The following is a 21,353-nucleotide window of genomic DNA, read 5'->3' on the forward strand; positions in this document are numbered from 1 at the left end:
CTTCGCTCAAGCAATAACTGACACAAGGCTTACATTTTTTTGCGGAAGTGGAAGTAAATGACAAATGAAAGGTGGAAAAATGGCGGGATATCCAGTAACTACAAACAGAATAGACTCCACTTAGAGCAAAGTAAGCTTTTCACTCTGTCGTTCTTAAACTGCGTAATGTACCTTAACAGTGCCACTGAGTGATGCCTGACGACCTGCGGGATGGATGCTCTGTATGTGTGTGTGTGTGTGTGTGTGTGTGTGTGTGTGTGTGTGTGTGTGTGTGTGTGTGTGTGTGTGTGTGTGTGTGTGTGTGTGTGTGTGTGTGTGTGTGTTTCAGTGTTTCAAGGTCACTGCCACTGCATTGTTTGCATTTCAGAGGCTCCAGCTGTGTTTCTTTCGGCTAAAATAAACTGAAAGTGGAGATTTCCCAGTGAATCATAAAACACAATGCCCAATGTGTGTGTTTCAGTGGAGTTTGGACCAGTGTGTGTGTGTGTGTGTGTGTGTGTGTGTGTTTCAGTGTTTCAGTGTTTCAGTGTTTCAAGGTCACTGCCACTGCATTGTTTGCATTTCAGAGGCTCCAGCTGTGTTTCTTTCAGCTAAAATAAACTGAAAGTGGAGATTTCCCAGTGAATCATAAAACACAATGCCCAATGTGTGTGTTTCAATGGAGTTTGGACCAGTGTGTGTGTGTGTGTGTGTGTGTGTGTGTGTGTGTGTGTGTGTGTGTGTGTGTGTGTGTGTGTGTGTGTGTGTGTGTGTGTGTGTGTGTGTGTGTGTGTGTGTGTGTGTGTGTGTGGGCTTGTGATCCATGTGGAAAAATAATCCAAAAGCCTTTTTTGTGCATGCTTCAGACGACTAATCACAAAATGTCCCACAACAGCAATTATGCAACATACACACTCCATACAGTGTTCACAGACAATGACAGAAGATCAGATATACTGTACATGTTAAGGAAATGTTTGCACTGTACAGTAATGACCAGAAAAAAGGAGAGGAAGGGGACATGAAGAAAAAGCTGTATAAGTGTGAATGTATACACTGTAGTGGACATTTATTTTAAGCTGCAGCCAGAGAATGTGCGTTTATTTTTGGTTTAGTTTTGTGAAAACAAGCTTGTGCTTCATGCCAACAACCAAGCAGACTGACTGAAATGGTGTGGTGTGCAAACTCTTGTCTCCTGTATTCAGGCCAGTGCAAGCCTAATTCTAGTAATGCTTTAGGGTTTGTTGTAGCCTGTGATTAAATTAAAATGTCATCGTCCCTTCCTGTAAATGCCTGAGCACATCTCCTATGATTTTAATTTATTTGATTAATTTCACTGTGGCCAACCACTAAAACAAGTCAATGGGATTACAGATTGAGTTTCTTTAACAACCATTTGGGCATGAACGGCATTACACACAAAAGCTAGTTAAGTAGGTAATGGTTTATTGTTGTTACTGGTAATTGTAAGGCAACAAAGAAATCTATGTCTGCTGTTATCTGTATTAAAGAAATTAGGAGGGCAGTGACTGACACATCATTCATTTGCCTATAGCAACAGATATTAAGAACAACACACAACAACCTCTGTTTCACAGTTAAAAGGTGATCAGAAGTGACATTTTAACTGGAACCACACATTCCAGCCCTGGATGCTTAACATTGTGTTTCCATGTTTCTATGTAACGTTCTGGGCTGCACTTGAGGGAGGTCCTGTGGTAAGCCCAACAAAAGAGCTGTCAATCACTGAGGTTAAACAAACTGAGCAGATATTCAATCTAAAGCCAACAGGCGGGGCAGTGGATTGGCAGTGGAAAAAAAAAGAATTGATTTAAAGGAGAGTCTCCAAATCTAGGCTGTGCACAATAAATCAAGTGTGGCTAAAAACGGGAGAGCACGGCAGTTTCCAACATGTTTTACTTCTTTGTCCATTTAAAGGGTGACCCAGCACTGTGGTTTTCATGGCAAAATTTCAGAACCAATATTGAAAATGAGATACAACATTCACATGTTCAAATGGTCTGTGCTTGGGTTGAGTTTTGCCTACAGACTGTCTGTGTTTTGAGGGGAGCGGTAGCTGTAAATCTCTCTGATTGTTTCTCACAGTGGTTTAATGCACAATCATGATCTTGAATTTGGGCAGATGTGGATAAATGTTTAGTGGGCCTGAGTGAACACAGACTGAGTTTGGATGCCTCGAGAGACTCTGCAGCAGACAGCCAGCGTTAACACATTATTCTATTTGACTGAATTCCTGTTTTGTTAGTTTTTGTTGGGGGGGGGGGCTGAACTAATTGTGTGTTTGTGTGTGATTTGGACACAGATGAGTGTCAAGAACTGAATTTAGGAGTAAACTTCCTCTTCTAATGTCACTACAGGCCAGATTTTTCTATGATGCAGAGGGCTTCTCCTGATGGGATCATGCTTGATACATTTCATGCCAGCACACAATTGTGAACTTCACTATAATGTCTCCTCTATGTTTGCCAAGCACCGCTGCCAATCAAATGTTCCTGGAACACAGAGGCAGCTGTGTGATACTGATTTTCTGTCATATGCAGGAATAAACAATGTAACCAATCAATACCAGAAACTGATTTTTTTCCCTTTCTGGCATCTGTGACTCAGCCTTAAAATACATTTTTGGAAAAGTTAAAGCAGGCCATTTTTTTTACTGTTTAGAGTACAAGGAATGAAAGAGCAGGAAGGGCGTGGAGGAAGTAGACAGAGAAAGTGTCGTGCAGCCAAAGGACGAGGAATTTTTATACTTGGACACTCAAAACAAGCTTTAGTAGAAGGTGGGGGAGAAAGATTTCAAGCAACAAAGGAGGTCTGTGTGGAGGGAGAGAGCACCTTGTTAGCGTGAGAGTGACCTTTCCCCACAGGTGTTGAGAGGTTTCTTCACATCTCTGCTGTCTTTGAAAAGAAAAAAAATCAATTCACTCTCACCGCCACTCTTCTGTCTCCACTCCTGTGATCAACACTAAGCCTCAATATCTGCCAGAACGTTGTCGCTCATTTTTTAGCCTTATGAGCAGGCTATGATGGATCTACTTTCACCTCTTGGACACACATTCTCACACATCTGACTCACACACACAGGTACAAAAAGCAGTTTGGACAGTCCTCTCTGCCAGAAAAAGGGTATGAACTAAACTTACGTTAAATGTTTGTTGGCCACTTGGAGGCAGCGAAAACATTAACAGCGTGGAGGCAACATTTTGAGGCATGGGCAACAATTGGCATCAAAAATGGTACTCCTTGAGTCAGTCACAACTAAATCAAATCTGAACACAGATTAAGATTCAGTGTGACGTACAAATGAGACGTGTTTAGAAATCACTGGAAAAAAAGACACTCCAAATAACTCCAGAATGAGTCTAATAATCATCAAGATTTTAGGTTTTCTTCAGTGACAAAGTAGGCTAATCCAGTCATAGTGTAAGTGCTGTTGAATAAATATGTTCATGCTCATTAGTAGATTTTGTGTAATAAATAAATAAATATTTATTTGTTGGAACATGCAGTCAAGATTTACGTTATATAACCGTCAAACTAGTTTCCCCTTATTTAATGGGGTCATAATCTTACCGAATATGAGTATAAAACTTGGAAGTCATAATGCACTCTTTTTGTATATTAAATATTTATTTATTTGAAAGTTAAAATGTATTTCATATCTCAAACATTTGTTCTGTAAATCAATGTATAACATGCTAAAAGAGCTGCAGCCAATAGTGCATTATTTAATTGTTTGCATTTTGATATTGCCCGGAACTAATGTTTTGTGTGTTTACCGCTACATATTTAGTTGAGGGACGGTACAGTTCATAGTTCAATGAGTCGAGCGGCAGTTAATGTATCAATTATTGACGAAAGAACCTCTTTTCACGACAAGCGGCCAATGAGGTATTTTGTTTAAGTTATCTGTAAAATGTCATTTGTTTCATTTCGCGCCACAGCGTAATTGTAGCTACATTGTCTGGTTTTTATTTGTTTTATGTACTGTATAGTTCCGACGGCGTTAACAAGGCATGAGTGGCGGGACCAAAGGTGGAAGCAACAACAATAAACGCCCGTTCCAAAGAACCGACCTGTGTCTGTGTCGTCGTGGAGAGAGCTACACATAGCTTTCTGAATGTGTTCATTATTATATTACAGACATGACTGCTACTGTTTATGCTAATTCAGCATATTTTTTATTGTTCCAATTTGGGGTGGACCAATGATTTTGACCTTTAGTTACGCATTTAATTCGCAGAGTCACAAGGCGAAAATGTTCTCTGCTGGGTTCCTTAAAAGTTCTGCAGACAGCACAGCGTCCTTGAACCTGCAGAACTATTGTTGTAAACCTTTTTAGTGATCCTTGGGACTAAATTGTAGGAAACCTAAACTAAAGTCAGTTCAAGTCCACTAAAGTCCTTATCTAGTCATCATTGTTCAGCTTTAGTTACCTTGCCGACTTTGGGGATTACTGTAGGGCATGTTTCGGTAACTCAACATTTTTTACTTTGTTTGAATAAGAGATCAAGAGTGATACATTTAAGTACAGAGCTGAAGAACTACAGTTCAGTGTAGAAGAGAGACTTCTGTGGAAAAAAGCAACATAAAACAAGTCATCTGTATTGTAGTGATTATGTTAAGTGATGCAATAATGTGTACAATTCTTTGGGGTTTATTGATAACAATACAACATAATTTATGTGTTTATTTGTGCTTTTTAAAAAAAATTATCAACCTGAATGAGCCATGGCACCAATGGGATAATGTTGTCAAATAACTGTAGTGGAGTGAAATGTAAATCTTTTCATTAAAATATAGTGGGGTAGGAATATGAAGTAGGAGAAAGTACCTCAATACTGTACAGAACTTTTACATGTATTTGACCATAACCAAGGTGTAATGAAGCTGAGGCATGTGGCCATGGAGGTTACCTTCAAGTCCAGGCCATCTGGAGATCCCACCCTCAGGTGACATGACTCGGTACCATTGTAGAGTTTCCTTTCTGTGGACATCCACAGAAATGTGTGTAACAGAGAGACCTCGTGTTACCGCACATGAACTCAGAGCAGAGACTCGGCATGGATCCTTGTTAACAACAGCCGGCAGTGACAATAATCCTTTTCCATTTGACTTCTCCAGACACTTTATTCATCTCATCGAGACAGTTGAAGCTCTTCTCAACAGGCTTTGAATAATAATCCACATTAAGAGAAAAGAAAATACATGAATCCATTTAAACTAATAAAGAACTAAATGTAAACACATAAATAGCATCAAGATAAGATATAAATTCCTCTCTCTTAGCAGCAGTGGGTTTCTGTTGCACAGGGATTTCACTTCTTGTCATCTGGCACTCGCTGTGTTTACACACACACATCATGCAGCATTATACATCAATGCAGGACTAAAAAGCAAGTCAAATATGCTGGTTCCAAGACTAAACATCATCTTTTACATTTCAGGAAGACATTATATTGCAATATAAATAATCTCTTTCTTTACACAGTCTAGCAGGCATACAGTACAGGTGAATCAACATGTCTGCACAACTTGCTGCACTCTCAAATACAGTACAAGATAAATACGTGACACGTGGGAATTAACATACAAAAATGGACTATACATCATCGCTTGGCCCACAAGTTTTATATCTCAGCTTCTCCTCTAAAGACAAGGGTTGGCACATAGGTTATCTTGATCTTCAACATGATAGAGGAACAAGACTTAATATTTAATCTGCTCCGGGATATTCTATCTCAATGTACATCTTTTCATGAGAATACATTAAATATTATAACCTTCACTCCCTTGGTTCTCCTCATTAATCAAAGAAGTTGTTCTTGAGAGAACAAGCTACATAAGCCTTCAGATATAGGACATCGTGTTTCTTTCTCACCACAGCCTTAAAGGGTAGGTTCATATTAGTCATTAAAATAGTAGGTAATTTGGCCTCCTGTAATTGTTCCTGCTTTTTTAATGTATACACTACAAGACTAATCATAACAGCATGTATTCTATTAGCACCAACTTTACATGTCTTTGTAAATTGGAACATGTACTTTAAATAGCTTTAGCCTTTGAATTTGGCACATAGACTTCCCCCTGAAGATCATCATCACCCCTCTGTTATCCTCTGCAATAACAACTAACATTGTTATTATAACATACATGATCATAAGCTACATTATCAACAGTTTTCACATAACTAAATGTTATCTTCATTTTTACAAATGATACCCAGCAGCACACAGCTGTACAGACGATATGCTTTCATAGCTGCTCTGTCGCTTGATGCCCAAAATAGAGAGGATATCAAAACATTGAAAATGTATTTAGGGCCTAATACTGGGCAACAGTGATGTTTTGGAATTAAATAGCATTATGGCATTACCTTCCACTTCTTGACACTTCTCAAAATCACAATGGATCAACATTGACAAGCATGTCCGTACAACTCAAAGTTCCTCTCCTGTCATACACCCTCAATGTGTGTACGCATGTGGGTTTATACATTGTCCATTGAGCTCCTTTATTTGCTCTTTATCAATGTTAAGTCAGTTTTTAATTCAATCCATCAGCCCCAGGTTGGGTATCCATTCCACTGGGATGAAACATGAAGGCATCAAAAAGAACAGGAGGCTGAACACAAGCAAAACTGCACCCGACTGCTGCGGTAAACTGTCTTTGGAGGCTCGTCTCGTCCAGATAGGAAAATGTCTGGTTGAGATTAACTGATCCACTGCAGCAAAACATCTCAGATTCTAAAACAAATTTCCAGTGAGCGGTTTAACTTCAACCTGACAAGCAGGGGGGTTTTGCTCAAAGTTAACTTTGTGGCTAAGGAAGAGGAAAAGGGCTACACTCCCAGAGTTGTTTTAAAGACGATGTAATGAGGGGGTTTTAAAGGGGAAAAAAACTCAAAATGGTCAAAGACAGAACCAGACACACACTGTGGAAACATGGAAATCTAGACGCTCAAACAGGGCTTCATTTTTCCAGTTTTGTCTTTTGTTTGATGTTGTGTGGGTGGTAATAAAATGTTGCTACATAGTGATGATCTTTTGTCTTGTAAGCCTCCACTCACACAGCAGCCGGACAGGATGTATTATCCCACAAAGAGACACAGAATGTATGCTCATTGTCTCAATTCCACGCTTCTCATTGTCAGTAGTATTGAGGAGAAGCCGTATACAGAACTTCCTCTGTCTGACCCTAGAGGGAGCTACAACTGTGTTTCGCTTATAAAAACAAAACAAAAACTGACCCCAACATTTCTGAAAACAAATGACAGAACGAATCAATAAAGCGAAATACTTTGATGATTAAGACATTTTAATTCACTCTTAGCTCCTTGTGCTTCCTAATGTTGTGTGCATATCAGAAACAAACACATTCTAGAGGAATGTCTTTTTAAATTTGTATAATAAAAACATTATTTGAATCTACATGAAAAGTGTAGAAAGACAACATCCCGCTGTAGTAACATCAACCCACACTGTTTTCTCTAGCCTGAACCAAAGATGCCAGTGTGTTCAGTTCTCATTAGAGACACTAATCCTTAGTCATTGACATCTTCTAATGAAGCAGGCTTTAATCGTACACTCAGTAAGCGATGACACAGATACACACAGATGTACACACTACCAAGGAAACTAGAGCAGGCAAACAGGGCCTGGGTTTACTTGCGTTCCAAATGAGCTGAGACCACAGAAAAATGTGTCTCCACACCTGCCAGATTCTGTGTGCAGGAACACATAGCCCTGTGCGTGTATATGCATGTGCATGCACGACCCCTTAGTAGTGTCTGTATGAGTAATTGTTCATGGTTGTGTATATTTCTATGAGTTTGTGTAACCTACAGCTGTGATGTGGATCACTAGCGTCCACTGCTGTAAACAAGAAAGATAAATAATCCAAGGTGCTCTTTGTTCGCCGTTTGATATTGAAGCCAAATGCATGTGAACTGAGCATAGAACCGAGGGTCCCACAGCAGGACCAATTTGCCAGAATTCAAGCCTGACTCCAGCCACCTCACATGAATGCAATCATTCAGCGAGACAGGAGAACATAGCTCCCCCAGGAGGCTGGTGGTTTTCCTCCTTCCAGATTTCAGAGCTGCTGCACAGACCAAAGACTACACTAGTGATAGTGACCCCCCTGAAAACAATCAAGCATTGACGTCCAGTCTAATCAAGATTAAACCTGCTGAATCATGCCTACGACAGAGATGCTGTGACTCATGGAAACAGACGTGATGAAATGAGAGAAAAGGCGAATGGAAAAATTGGAAGAAAATAAATCATGATTTTGTCGGTTTGGATAGTTTTCGGAGAGTGAAAGATGTTCCCTAAATGAGAGTTGGCTTATATACCCGTCTGCCTCCTATGTGTGGTTTTTGCTGCACTTCTTATTCTGTTATCCAGTGTGTAAGCCAGATCCTGTTCTCAAGGTTGTATGTCATAGGCCCAAGCAGGGAGAGTGTGAATGCTGTGGATCACCTCCTCGCCTCTTATGCTCTCCGCTTGTCTCAGAACCTGGTGCTCTCATGTTTCAGCATGCGGATGTTGGTAAGCGTCCCGCTGCCCCTGTGGTGGAACCCGTAATCCTGGCACTGCCCCTCCAGTCACCGAGCGCTGCTGCCTGCCGACGACATGCTGCTGCTGGGACTGGAGCTGCCCGAGCCTCGGTCTTCAAAGACACTGATCTCTAGCTGAGGACACGGAGAATGTCAAGGATCATGATGATTGACGGTGATAAAATACAGGCAAGAAAGTGCTGAAGGATGCAATTAAAAAAGCCCTGCATCATTTCATACTAAAACCTTTTGCTCACTTAAATGGAGAGCTAAAGCAGACCACCAATCTTTCTGTTTTGCTCACACTTCATTTCATCCCCTGTTGATGTGGTTGTGCACACAAAATAAACATTTAATGTCAGATGAGGTGGCTTGTGAAAATGTTCTACTTGAGAGATCAGTATCGTACAACAAACAAACAAACAGAAGAAGTCCCTGTGTGTGTGTGTGTGTGTGTGTGTGTGTGTGTGTGTGTGTGTGTGTGTGTGTGTGTGTGTGTGTGTGTGTGTGTGTGTGTGAGTGTGTGTCTGCTTCCTGCCCCGCTCTGCATCCCAACTTTCCTGTTAATTCTTATCTCCTATCTCAGATCCAAATACAATTGCATCTTGTGTTGGCTTAAAAGAGGTTGTAGAATCTGGAACAGCTCATGACAAGTACAACTAAATCCCGGAACTTCTCAAACTAGATGTGTAGATTTGTCAACTCAAGGGTTTTTGAGTCAAATCACAGTATGTTGAAAAATGTCAAAGATGTAGAAGTGAGACATATGTTGTGCTGTTCTTTGGGGGATTGAGGTCCCCATCATTCACAAACAGAGACTATATTGTACAGGGGTGTATTAGCTAATAGGCTGGCCCTGTGACTTGGAGCTTGTCCTTTGAGCCAGGTTTATGTGATGGTCTACTGGATACATTCTCTCTCTCTTTTTGACTTTTAACTTCATGAGGAACTTTTTTGGGTTAAGTCCAACTAACAAAGAGATATCCACATATGGCTTCTGCAAACCATAGAAGATCTTAAAATTAGCCAAAAACCTTTGAAAAGATTGTGATGGACCACCCTGTTTTGGAACAACAAAAAAGAACAAAAGGTCCTGAGCAAAAAAAACCTCAGAACTGCAAGTGCATACACACCTTAGGCTGCTGATTCATCACATCACCGCACAACTTTTTCACCTTTTCCCGTCAAAGGACATTTTTTCAGGCCTGCCCTCCTTTAAATTTACACCTGGGAATGACAGTTGGCCATTGAACAGCTCCTCTGACACAGCTGGAGTTTGAGTGCCTTGTTCAAGGGTACCTTGATGGTAATGTTTGAGAAAGAGAAGTGTTCCTTGTTCATTTATCCAACTAGTATGTTTCTAGAAGTTCCATTATTCTAACTAGTGATCTTTATTCCTATTTCCCGAAGCCTGGTTTCTGCAAACTCCTAAATACTGCAACCTCATATCCGTCTTTATATCACTGAATGTTCTCTTCAGGCATTTTTTACACTCTTGGGCTGCAGATCAGGGAAGGATACAACTCTCATTCCTCTCTCTATGGGATCTGTAAGTAGCAGACCTCTAGGAGCGTATATCTTCTCATTCTGCTCATGGATGTATCCTGATATCTTCTTCAGCACCTGGAGTGAAACAAGAGGGTTGGTGAGGGTTAAGAAAACGACAGAGGCTATCACAGACAATCAAGATTTGATTAAAACCATTGGAGGGATAGTGAAAGCCTCAAAACACAAGCCTACGATGTGATCCAGCAAAAAGTTATCTGAACAGACATACAAGGAGGGGATCCATTACCTGCTTATTTCGTTTCAAAGTGCACTCTGTGTTACATGTGAGAACCATGTAGATAAAAAGAGGCCAAACCATGGTAGGCCTGCAGAAACTTCAAGTGTGTGGGTTTGCAGTCCTGCGTGTACAATACTTAAACTCATTGCCTGTCTTTATTTCCCCTGAACATTATAATCTAAACTCAAAGTAATTATATTATGCTCTAAGTACGGAAGTTATTTTATACCTATTTCTAGGCCACTCATGTCAAGCAAGGCTTTATGTATTGAATTAATAAAATGTACAGCTTTTCTCTTTTTGAAGTTTTCCATTTGGACGTTATGGTTCCTGATTCCAAAGATGGCTCTCCCAGGCTACATGTCATGCCTTGGTTAACTGTCTGGGCAATTCGGAAACACTCTACAATGTGAGGTGGACAGTTTATTTGGATTGCATTGGCACTGGACTTACTGTATATCTCAGTTTTGCAAGTGAGTATTGCATCAAATGTGTGCTAAATACCCAGGAACAGCAGTGGAGTGAAGCTGAGCACCAAGTTCAGACCATGCCTTGGCACAGAAATTCAAACAAGCATGCCTGTATTAACTTACTCTACACATTACAGCTACACACATTGTTTAGAGAGTTTAACAAAACCCAAGCACTGGGAAGGTCTCCCATGGTCCCGCTGATAGCCACCAAATGACTGTTGACTGATGCATGGAGATGCTAAACGGACTGATGATAGCCAAAGTGGCATCATTAGAGCAGCTTATTCAGCCTCAGATATGCCTCTGTGGACATCAACAAGGCTGATGTGCCATGCCTCTCATAAACTCTGCCTAACCATGTCAATCAGCTCACCCATGCTCCACTGGGCCTCATGTACGCTGAAAGACCTGTCACCACTCCTAAAAGGGAGATGCAATCTTGAGCACATCTGTGTGTCTCTACTAAGACAACACACATTTGTATCACTTAGTAAAAAAGGCCACAACATCATCTACTGTATATCGAATCAGAGTGCTCATTTATTACAACTTTGGACTTATTTTTTTTAATCTTTAAGTTAATTATTAAGATCTAGTAACATCGGGACATTGCTAAAACTAGGTCCAATTGTGAAAGAAACATGAGCCATACTATTTACAACTTTAGGATGCATCCCTGACATTGATGGCACCTGAAGGTCTGGCTAACAACGTGATTTGTTTAAAACCTGTATCGTTACTTGTGTTTCTGTCAAAGTGATTTTATTTGTAACAATTAATGGTTAACAATCCCTACACACCCCTTGAAGTATGATGTATTGGGGATGCAACACTTTTGTTTCTGATTTATTAAACATGAAATATTCACTTAACTACTTGTGTGAGTTAACTAAAGGTCACTGTAGCACTCAGCATTGACAGGTTAAATAAATAGAGAGTGAGCAACACACTGAGCAGCGCTCCTCTGGGATGTCAAAAGCCTGTTACAGCTGCAGGCACAGCTGGTAATGTAGTGACCCCTGCTAGAGGAGACCAAAACCACAGAAGAATATTTTTTTCTATCTCCAACTGGAAAGACGAAATTGGAGATGTTTTTTCAATGAAATCCTGGAAATAAATTACATTTAGGAGAAAACAACACAGTAAATTCCTCAGTGAAAAACCATGAAAAGCAGTGGTGTGCTCCATTGTGATGCCTTAAATCAGTCAGATCTATGTCAGTTAGACCTAAGCAGAAAGTTATCATTACTGGATCTTGTGTTATAATTCCATCAAAGACAATACAGCATCGTAAGAGCAGAGACACAGAGACACTGTCCTGATTTATTGTGGCCCAAAAGGTCAATCATGTCACTCCTGGAGAGTCCTCAGGGCAGCCTTATCCACCTCAGTATGACACAGCCCTTCTAGAAAAAGTTTTGAGTGTATGATCGCCTAAGAAGCAAAGGTGTCACAGTCTCTGTTTCACAAGCATGCCACGAGTGTTTGTTCCTCTGCAAGAAATACAGTTGTTTATGTCACCAAGTGCAATATAAAGGGACTTACATGTGTCTGACTGAGACTTGAGTGTGCAGGCACATTTTTGTAAATAATAGAAGAACAAAAAATAGGAGATGAGGGCACATGGTGTGTGTGAGGGAAGCTTTTTGAACGCTTGTGTGCACATGTATCTGTATTGACATGCTGGGAGCAATCAGTGTCCTTTGATAGGGTGAGATGTAAGCATCAAGGGCTCTGGGTGCTCCAATGAATCTGCACACTGATCCACGCACTCTGGTGTGTGGCCTCTTTATCAGCACACACACGTGCACGCACAAACAGCTTCAACTTGGGTGGGTACATTTGATCATTGTCAGTCACAACATCATACAGCAAAGATGGTTAAGTTAAACAAGTAAATAAACAGCTTTCCTGTGTGTTTGATAGCATTTTAGTGTCTAAATGGAGCGGCACCCAGCTGATGACGACATGAAAGGAACTCAGACCAATGCGTTTGCGCATGGCTTCATGACAGCAACAAGTCCTTTTGTGCTTCTAGGTCAAGCTCCAAGTGTTTCTGTACTGCTTTGATAAAGAAATGTTTACTAAATGCAACAAAACTAGGGAGATGAATGTTGCGGGTGACAACGATCAGAACAGGGAGGCATGCTGGGACTTCACGCCACTGGAGTTTAATATAAAACAACCGACAAAGTCACAAAAGGTTAATCAAACTCCCTGTGTATGTGTCTGTGATTGTGGTATGAATGTGTGCGTGTTCCATCTCATGTAGTGACATGCTGCAACAAAGAGGTTTAGTCACCTGCCCTTTCTCAAGATGGACATCTTGGTTTTGATGCAGATAAATCCCACGTTATAGTTGGCGTGCCATGCCTTGTGCACCAGCACACAGGTGTGGGCTTTAGCGCGGGGTAGACTAACAGCTGAGAGGAACATTTTCAGAGAGAGAATCAAGTGTAATGTCCTTATTTTGGTGGTTTTCCATGTACCAGGCGACCTTCTGGGTTCTTATAGGGTGGAAGTCGATGTAACTCATCCAGATCCACTCAATTACCTTAATGACTTTAATATTTTAGTAACGAAATTACATAATGATTCAATATTTATCATGACAGCAAAGTTGGCATGCTGGGTGTGCATGGATTTCTTCCAGGTGTTCTAGTTTCCTCCTCATATCCAAATGTGATATTTTCTGCATAGGTTATCTCTGCTTTCGTCCAATATATGCTACAAAATACTTTTTTAGCTACCTGCCACCCTCAACAGGATACTCGGCTCAGAAAAAGGATGAATGAATATTTAAATTGTTTTTAAATTCACAGAGTCAGTCCACTGCGACAGACCGTGTTTACCCTTTAGGGCCTCATTAGATTTCTGCGATCCATACGTTGTTCTAACAGATTTTGTTAAGAGATTAGGGCCTCTTGAATAATGAGCAAGTTTTCTATGGGAGATCTATTTTAGCTGCAGGAAAAAGAAGATCATTGGGAAGCAATACCAAAACAAGCAGCGTGCTCTCAAGAAAGCTCCAAGGAATAATTCAACAGATAAGAAATATTTGCTGAAGATAAGATGAATATGTCAGTAAGATAAGATGGGATATTGTTATTATTAATCGTTGTTGGGAAAGGCAGGTGTGAAGCACTCTAATGCCTGTAACTGCATAGACCTAATTCTTAAGGCAATGGGCCTTTTCTACAGTAGATATTTTCACTTGTAATGGTAGGAAGAGCAACAGTGTTTCTAATAACATTACTGAGGGATCTGTTCTATTCAAGTGTCTCAGTAAGCCATAGCAGTGTGACAGTGAGCCAGGATGCATAATACCAGGACCCTGAAACTGAAGCAGCTAAATAGAATTCAGCCATTACTAACCTTATTATTTACACCTGAGCTTTTCCTGCTGTGAAACGCAATCATATCTTCAGTAAAAAAAATTCCCGATGGGCCTATCTTAGCAACAAGACTAGAATCAGGGGAAAGAACTTGCCTTGTGATCCGTTTAAAGCTAAACCACAACTTACCCAACCATTGTTACAACACATATTTCCCAAGCCTAACGTGCAGCTGATAAAAAGTTAAATGTTCCTTCTGGTTCATAAGTGTAGTTGAATATTTTGAGAAATGTTAAAATTACAGTACCTTCTCATAGCGAGTCTCCATGCAGAGGAAGACGAAATAGGCCGTTGCACAGGCCAGACATCCTTCCAGGTACGACTGGCCTCCGATTTTTTCTGCCTCCACATAATAAGAGTTCAGCGTCTTCACCGTCTCCTCGAGCAAGGTTCGCTCAATCTACAAACAAACACAAACAGACATCCAGGTAGGGACATGGACATGCACACACCATAAGGACTGTGAAAGTCTTCTGGCATAACATGGGGAACAGGCTGTTCCACTATAAAACGGCCTGCCAAACACACCAGCTGCAATCTGCTCAACCCAAAGCACTCCTGCTTTGTCAGAGAATTTATCAACAAACTTCACTTAAAAACTAAGAAGAAATGTACATTAAAAGATGCATTTTTAAACTGTGACAGCAGTCAGTAGTAGTTTGCACATTTAAAAGGCTCAATAATGGTCCCTTTGCCACTGACCCCCACTGTGTTTCTCTCTGTGTTTATGTTTCCTTTTTGCTCTGTTTCTGTGGACTGTTAAGACGCTAATTACTAGACAAATCTACAATAATACCCCAATATAACAGCATTCACAGATGCTAATGTAGAAGGGTGAAAAGAGCAAATAAACAGCACAAATTCTCCAGAGCCTAAAGTGAGTGTAAAAAAGTAGAAGGGCTTCATTAGCATCAACTTTCTTTTGAGGATCAGAAGATTTTTAATACACTTTTAATACTTGTACTGTGTTTGTCGGCTGACTTAGAACTGCAGGACTTCAGAGCTCAAAAGCTTGTATCCTTTTGTGGATGGGATGAAAATACTTTACAAGCTAACACACTTCAATCACGTCTGTTCTTTCATATAGGGATGCACCATATAATCTTATTAAGCTGTACTGAGCCATCAATCTTTCCGTATTTGAGAACGGGGTGTTGCTGCAGGTAAGTTGGGTTTTGGTCAACATATTACATTGTGCCTAGATGTGTATATAAATGTGTTTGTGCTCACCCTGTTGTCGAGCTCTGAGGGGAACTTGGCCTGGAAGCGGCACACGGTTCCTTCAGTGTAGTCCCTCTGAACAAACACCTTGGTGACCAGCGATGCATTGTGCCTCAGCTCCTGAAGGTTATGAAACTGAGCAGACAGGAGAAAAGCACACGTGTTAAATGTGTGGTCGTACTAGATTGACAGGGTTATTTGATTTGTTTTGGTGTGTAGTGTTCAAAAAACCAATGCACATAGAATGGAAAATGTGTCTTTGGCAATGGATGATCATGACCATACACCGTACAACATACAGTGCATACACAGAAAAAGTGACTAAGTAGCAATCTTAATAAAAATAGTGGTGTGTTCTTCCACTGCCCGGGGTCCATTAACATATCAGTTGTATTGGGGGTAACATAAGGTTCTCCAATATTTCCTAATAGTATTTTATGGACAACACAGGTACATAAGGGCTACACAGTGTGAGATCGGTACTGTGTTACTACCTCAACACTTCATTCCTCCAGCATCAATAGACCCAATTGCAGTAATAACACTTTGAAAGATATCCTTTTGCAGCACTTTGGTGCTGAGTGGTGTGTTTTACACCCAAACAGCCATTCCCCTGAGAGGAATCCAGCAGCAACCAAGTGGGCCAATGTAACATGCCCCCTGCTGATATAAATTACTCCCCTCAAGAGGATGGCAATTAGAGATACAGGAGAGTAAAGGGAGGGAGAAGGGAATGAACAAAAGAGTGTTTGGAAATTGAGTATAAAACAGAAAAGGAGGCTTGTTTTTATTCCAGAGCTTCAAACTTTATTTGTGCTTCATATTTCTCAGAATGTGTTGACCATTGTGTAGTTGTTGGCTTATTATATTCTCTACATTTTTATTCCGTGGATGGTTTGTCCAGCTACTGAAGTGTTGTTATAATTAAGAGCTAGCATATTTTCTGTTTATGAGGTTGCCTGAGCAGGAGAGAGTCGTTTCCAAGTAAGCAGACATAGTACAGTGCCAGCCTTTCATCTCTATATAGAGTATATCACTCACAACCCAGAATAGCATCCAAGCTGCTATTTTTGTCAGCCAAAAGCCAAAATCATCTCACTGCCAATAGATCTTTCTGTCTGCCAGAGCTTCGAATATCTTTCTTTTTGCTTTCTCTCAAACACAACGCCCCCCCCCCCATCTCCTTCCTACGGTATCTTCAGGCCATCATGATGAACAACAAGTCTCTCTATTAATAGAAGCAATTATCAGCACACGATTGAGAATCCTTTATCCAAGTAAGAATCATTTGTCCGAGAGTGAGGTACAAAAAAGATTCATACGGGTACTTTGTTCGTCACTGTGAGATTTCATTGGTTGTAGAGGTCTCGCAGTCAAATTTTTACTTGAGTAGTTTTAACTTCTTTGCTTCACACAGATATTAGCAGTGAAACTTACACTGGTATGCAAAGCAGGAGTTTTGTTTTGCTGAAAGATTTAAACCTGATATCTAGGTTTGGTTTTGTAGATTGTTGTGCTTCAGGTTTTTTTTAAAGAGAGATAATGGAGGGTAGCAAAGACAAACAAAAAGAAGAAAGGAATGACAATGAAGAAGACATGAGGAAATATGGAAGTCACAAAGGAAATAAAGAAGCAAAAAAGATACTGTAGTTAAAAAAAAACCTTGAAAAAAGGATGGGAGGAAATAAAGATGGAAAAAGATTTTTTTAAAAGGTTAAGGAAACAATTTCTGAAACTTTAGTTGACAGAAGTTCAGAACAGAGAGTGAACCCCACCAGCTTGAATTGCACTGTCACATGCTCAGCATTCAGGCCAGTGGGACATCACTGTGTGTTTTGACTTGTTGTTGACCTACTGACCTCTCTCTTACATCTCTCTGCTACATGTAGCTCACAGCTGAGCAAAGCAGGCAAGTGCCATGAGTCTCTGTGGCGGCCAATCAAACATGGAGTCCATTTATTTCTCCAAACAGACAACCTCAAAGGACATGTCCAAGGCAATCCCATGATTTTAACAAACAAGGAAACTTGTGTGACACAATGAAAACTGATTTGTCCAATGGGGATGTCATAGTTAAAGGTCACTACTGACTGGTTGGGTCTGCCAGTGTATTCTGTGTCATTTCATGTCATGTTCTGATTGATGGTTTATAGATATGGATCATAACCTCAACATTGTTCGATTTTGCTAGTAGCAGTAATACAAATAATTTTCCACTGCCCAAATCCTCAACACCTACTCTGTTTTGATAATAGAAAGCGTAACCATTAATTGTTTCTTTGGTTATGTTGTGTTGATGTTACCGGGCAGATTGGTCTTTTCTCTGTCCATTAGAGCCTTTAAGATAAATGTTTTCTGTTGGCATATTGTTGATGTTTACTTTTCTGCGTGGGAGATCAGGGTTCAAATCCAGCCTATTACTGTGTCTAAGTATAGCACACACTCAGACAGTAATGTTAAAATGTCATACTGATCACACAGGACTATTAAGAAGCTCTGCGTCATGCAGCCCTGTCTAACTTCTCCTTCCACCCACACATCCATTACTTTTAGTTTGCACATTGATTTACTGCAAAATGAAATTGACTCAGTTAAAGCAATACAATAAGAAAAATAAGGAGGACTTATAATCAATTTAGAGGTTCATAAAAACATCACAAATCAAGCAAACACAAGAAACACATGTATTTTACAAGCCACAGGCTCACCAGACAAAGAAAACACCAAGAAGCAAACTACTTCATCAATTCAAACCAAGTGAAATATGACACATGATGCATCAATGACTTTTCATGGCCATGGATGTTACTAAAATAAAATATCTCTTTAAAACATATTTTCTTTGTCATTCCTACTCAGATACCCTTCCCTATATTTTACGTCCAGCCTGGATCTGTGGGTCTGTGTTACTCTCAATGCCACGTCATGTTTCTTAGTCTCGTCACTCTGACTCAAAGAATATAAAGTGACAGCACGGGTGAGTGCCAGTGGGCAGCAATGCAAAGGGCATACATAATTACAGTATGCACAGTAAATACACTGGGAGGTAGATGTTTCATTCTTGTCTCCAAGCTAGTACAGCAATTTTCTTACTTTCAACTGATTTTCTGCCATTTGGAGCAGCATGTTACCTGTTTTTATGCCAAGCAAGGCTAGCCATAGGAATATAAATCTTTTAAGTTAAAACTTATGTTGACAAAACTGTCACATTTCCATGACATCTTGGAGGAAGATCACTGATTTTGGGGCCTAAGCTGAAAGAGGAAATCTCTCTTGGATAAAGGTGGAGCATTGTTTCAGTAGACAGCTGAGCCTGAGCCAACCTCAAAGATGATTACTGCTTCAACACATTATTCATCAACAGGGTATGCTTGAGCCAGGGCTAGCCCACAGGCTGAGAGGAGGATCCAGAATTGGTGGACTTAATGGATCCAGAGACCGTCCAGGCAGCACAAACAGTCTGCAGGATGAGCTAAGTGCTATTCAGTCACTTAACATGGCCATTTGCTGACTTGGCATACAAGAAAATGTCAAATAATTAATTGTAATATAATATAAAAGAGTGAAAGAGAGAGAGAGAGAGGGGCAGCATGATAAAAGCATGGATAGGAAAAACACAGTGCTGCTCATCTCAAACTCCAATCACTGATGGTTACAAACTGCAGCAGCCTGTTCACATTAAATATGTCATGGATAATTGATGGACCTTGGACATAAAATCTCTCCTGGTTGCACACACGGGGTGTGTTTATGTGCATGTGCATTTTGAGTTGTGTGCATGTACGTGTGTGTAATTGATGGGGCTTGGACAGGGATGCTGGCAGACCACCAGAGGGAAAATCAGGGACACTTTGCCAATGTCTTCCAGGCCCAGAACAAATCTGGCAAGAATCCTGCGCAGCTTATTGTCACTACACCTTTACCTGCAGCACCATTAAGCTTGAATTACACCTTCACTCAATCATAAATTGCATGTTCAGTGTATTAAAATACATATGAACATACACACACATTTACTTACACTCATGTATGCACATAATGCTGGCACAAGTATAAGCTGGCTCAATCTTGCAAAGAAATGGCTGTCTCCTCCAGTGAGATCATTATTATGATAACTAAAGCAGATATGTCTTCAGCGTGATGCTTACATCACCAAGGACACAAAGGGGGCGAGAGGAAGATGTGCATGCTGGCCTGAGAGCTAGCAGACATTACTCAGGCTAAAAATACATCAGCAACACTGTTTGGAGTAGTTGTGCTATGACACTGCCTGAACAATACTATTTCTGTCATGGACACTGTGCCTCTGCTGTACAGAGTTGCCAATCATGTTGACTATATTTATGAGTGCTTGGAATTAGAAAGCTGATTCACTCACTTAAAATGCAAGGACACATTCATGCCAAGACAATTTAAATGTGACAGAGGGAAAGACAAAGACAGGCTGTCCCTGTCCATGGTGCTGACTGCTCCATCATCTTCACCACCGCTCAGCCTCCTCATCTTTGAGCCTACTGGATATTCCCTACCTGGAGGACATTGGTTTTCTTAATTGACAATGAAAGGGGGAAAAAAAACAAAAAGCACTACGTGTGATTAAAAGAACAATTTAAAAACTGTGGATATCTGTCTGTTATTACAGAGCTCAAAAAGTAAAATGAAAGTAAAGGAAATTGAGCTTCTGCATGAAAATGATGTTCATACTCAAAGATAACCTGGCAGGACTCCGTGCTATTAGAGTTAAAATTCAAGTCCAAGCGGTGGAAATGATTTAATTAACAATTAACATTGTTAACCACGATAAACCACATACATCGGAGGGAGAGCAGGCAACACATTCAGCTGCATTTTTTAGAAAAAACAAAGGTACATCATTTTCATGAAATTAAAGAGTAAAGGCATCGTATGATCCGCATTTCTTACCTCTGTCGCCATGTTGCAGCAAGGAAGTGCCGAGGATCTGTCCCGTAGTCCCGTGCTGAAAGAGACTACCGTCTGCTCGTGCTGTGCGGGACACCGCGGCTATAGAGCAGGAGAACAAGGGCGCGTGCATTTGCGTGACTGAGCGCGCACACTGCGACTAGATTCGCAGGGATGGATAAAGTGTTTTATGCTAATTAGGCGACAAGATCTTGCTTATAAATGCACAAACCGAAAATGATTTGCACTCAGTCCTTTTCAGTCCTCAACGTAAGAAAATAATCAATGCTATAACATATAGTCATGTTTTTTAGGTGGGTGCCTCTTTTTATGGGGTATTAATAATTTCATTGATCATTAATAATTCAAACAAAGTGCCTATGTTTCCGTTTCTTTTTGTGATCACTCAAGCACCTCATTTCTTCACTTGAGTAAAGCTAAATAAATAATCAAATGTTCATTTACAAAGGCAATCCTTCACACAATATCTGAACAGTAAATATTGAGTAGCTTTATTAGCACTATATCAACTTTTGCGAGAGAAGTATCAAAGCAATGCTCAGTAAGAATAGCAATCAGAAGTGCTACTGATACCAGAGATAAACAAAAAAAACAATTAAAATCAGTATAAAGTCACCAGAGAATGAAAATGCCCCCAAGGAAAAACATCTTGAATTTAAGCATTCACTTGCTACTGCAAGCAGTGAAGCTCAAATGTATTTAATTCCAAGCCTGTTTTCATATTAAGACAATGCACCAGTGTTTCCTCTAGCCAGCTCTGCTATCCTTGGTGCAAAGTGGCCATGCTGTGTTGGCCATAGGTTTAATGCACCCTCAGAAAGTACTAATATTAAACATTCATCAGAGCCCACTTGGGTGTTTTATATTGTCACGTTTATCCTTTTTCCAGCAGATCAAGGTCTTGCACCACTTGAATTTTTTACAAGGTTGACTTCAATTTCACAAATATGACCAAAAAAAAAGCTGCAGCCAAGATGAAA

The 21,353-nt window shown here is 40.3% G+C and overlaps 1 protein-coding gene across 1 annotated transcript; it reads right to left on the minus strand.

Moving 5' to 3' along the window:
• Nucleotides 1-4,837: 4,837 nt before the first annotated feature.
• On the minus strand, nt 4,838-20,448 carry golga7bb (golgin A7 family, member Bb). The gene is made up of 5 exons (XM_063874263.1): nt 20,356-20,448; nt 15,442-15,567; nt 14,459-14,611; nt 10,079-10,180; nt 4,838-8,692 (listed from the first exon to the last, which is right to left on the minus strand). Exons 1-5 carry the CDS (start codon nt 20,365-20,367, stop codon nt 8,606-8,608), a joined length of 480 nt encoding a protein of 159 aa, XP_063730333.1. The 5' UTR covers nt 20,368-20,448; the 3' UTR covers nt 4,838-8,605.
• Between the last annotated feature and the right edge of the window lie 905 nt (nt 20,449-21,353).

The sequence above is a fragment of the Eleginops maclovinus genome, chromosome 22 (genome assembly GCF_036324505.1).
Source record: "Eleginops maclovinus isolate JMC-PN-2008 ecotype Puerto Natales chromosome 22, JC_Emac_rtc_rv5, whole genome shotgun sequence".
Taxonomy (NCBI): domain Eukaryota; kingdom Metazoa; phylum Chordata; class Actinopteri; order Perciformes; family Eleginopidae; genus Eleginops; species Eleginops maclovinus.

What these genes read in the sequence shown, in the direction of transcription:
- golga7bb (XM_063874263.1), bottom strand. An exon ending in CCTCAGAGCTCGACAACAGG is followed by an intron (nt 14,612 to 15,441) that starts GTGAGCACAAAC and finishes GTTTGTTTGTAG; the next exon opens with ATTGAGCGAACCTTGCTCGA. An exon ending in TAGAGAGAGGAATGAGAGTT is followed by an intron (nt 8,693 to 10,078) that starts GTATCCTTCCCT and finishes CCGTGTCCTCAG; the next exon opens with CTAGAGATCAGTGTCTTTGA.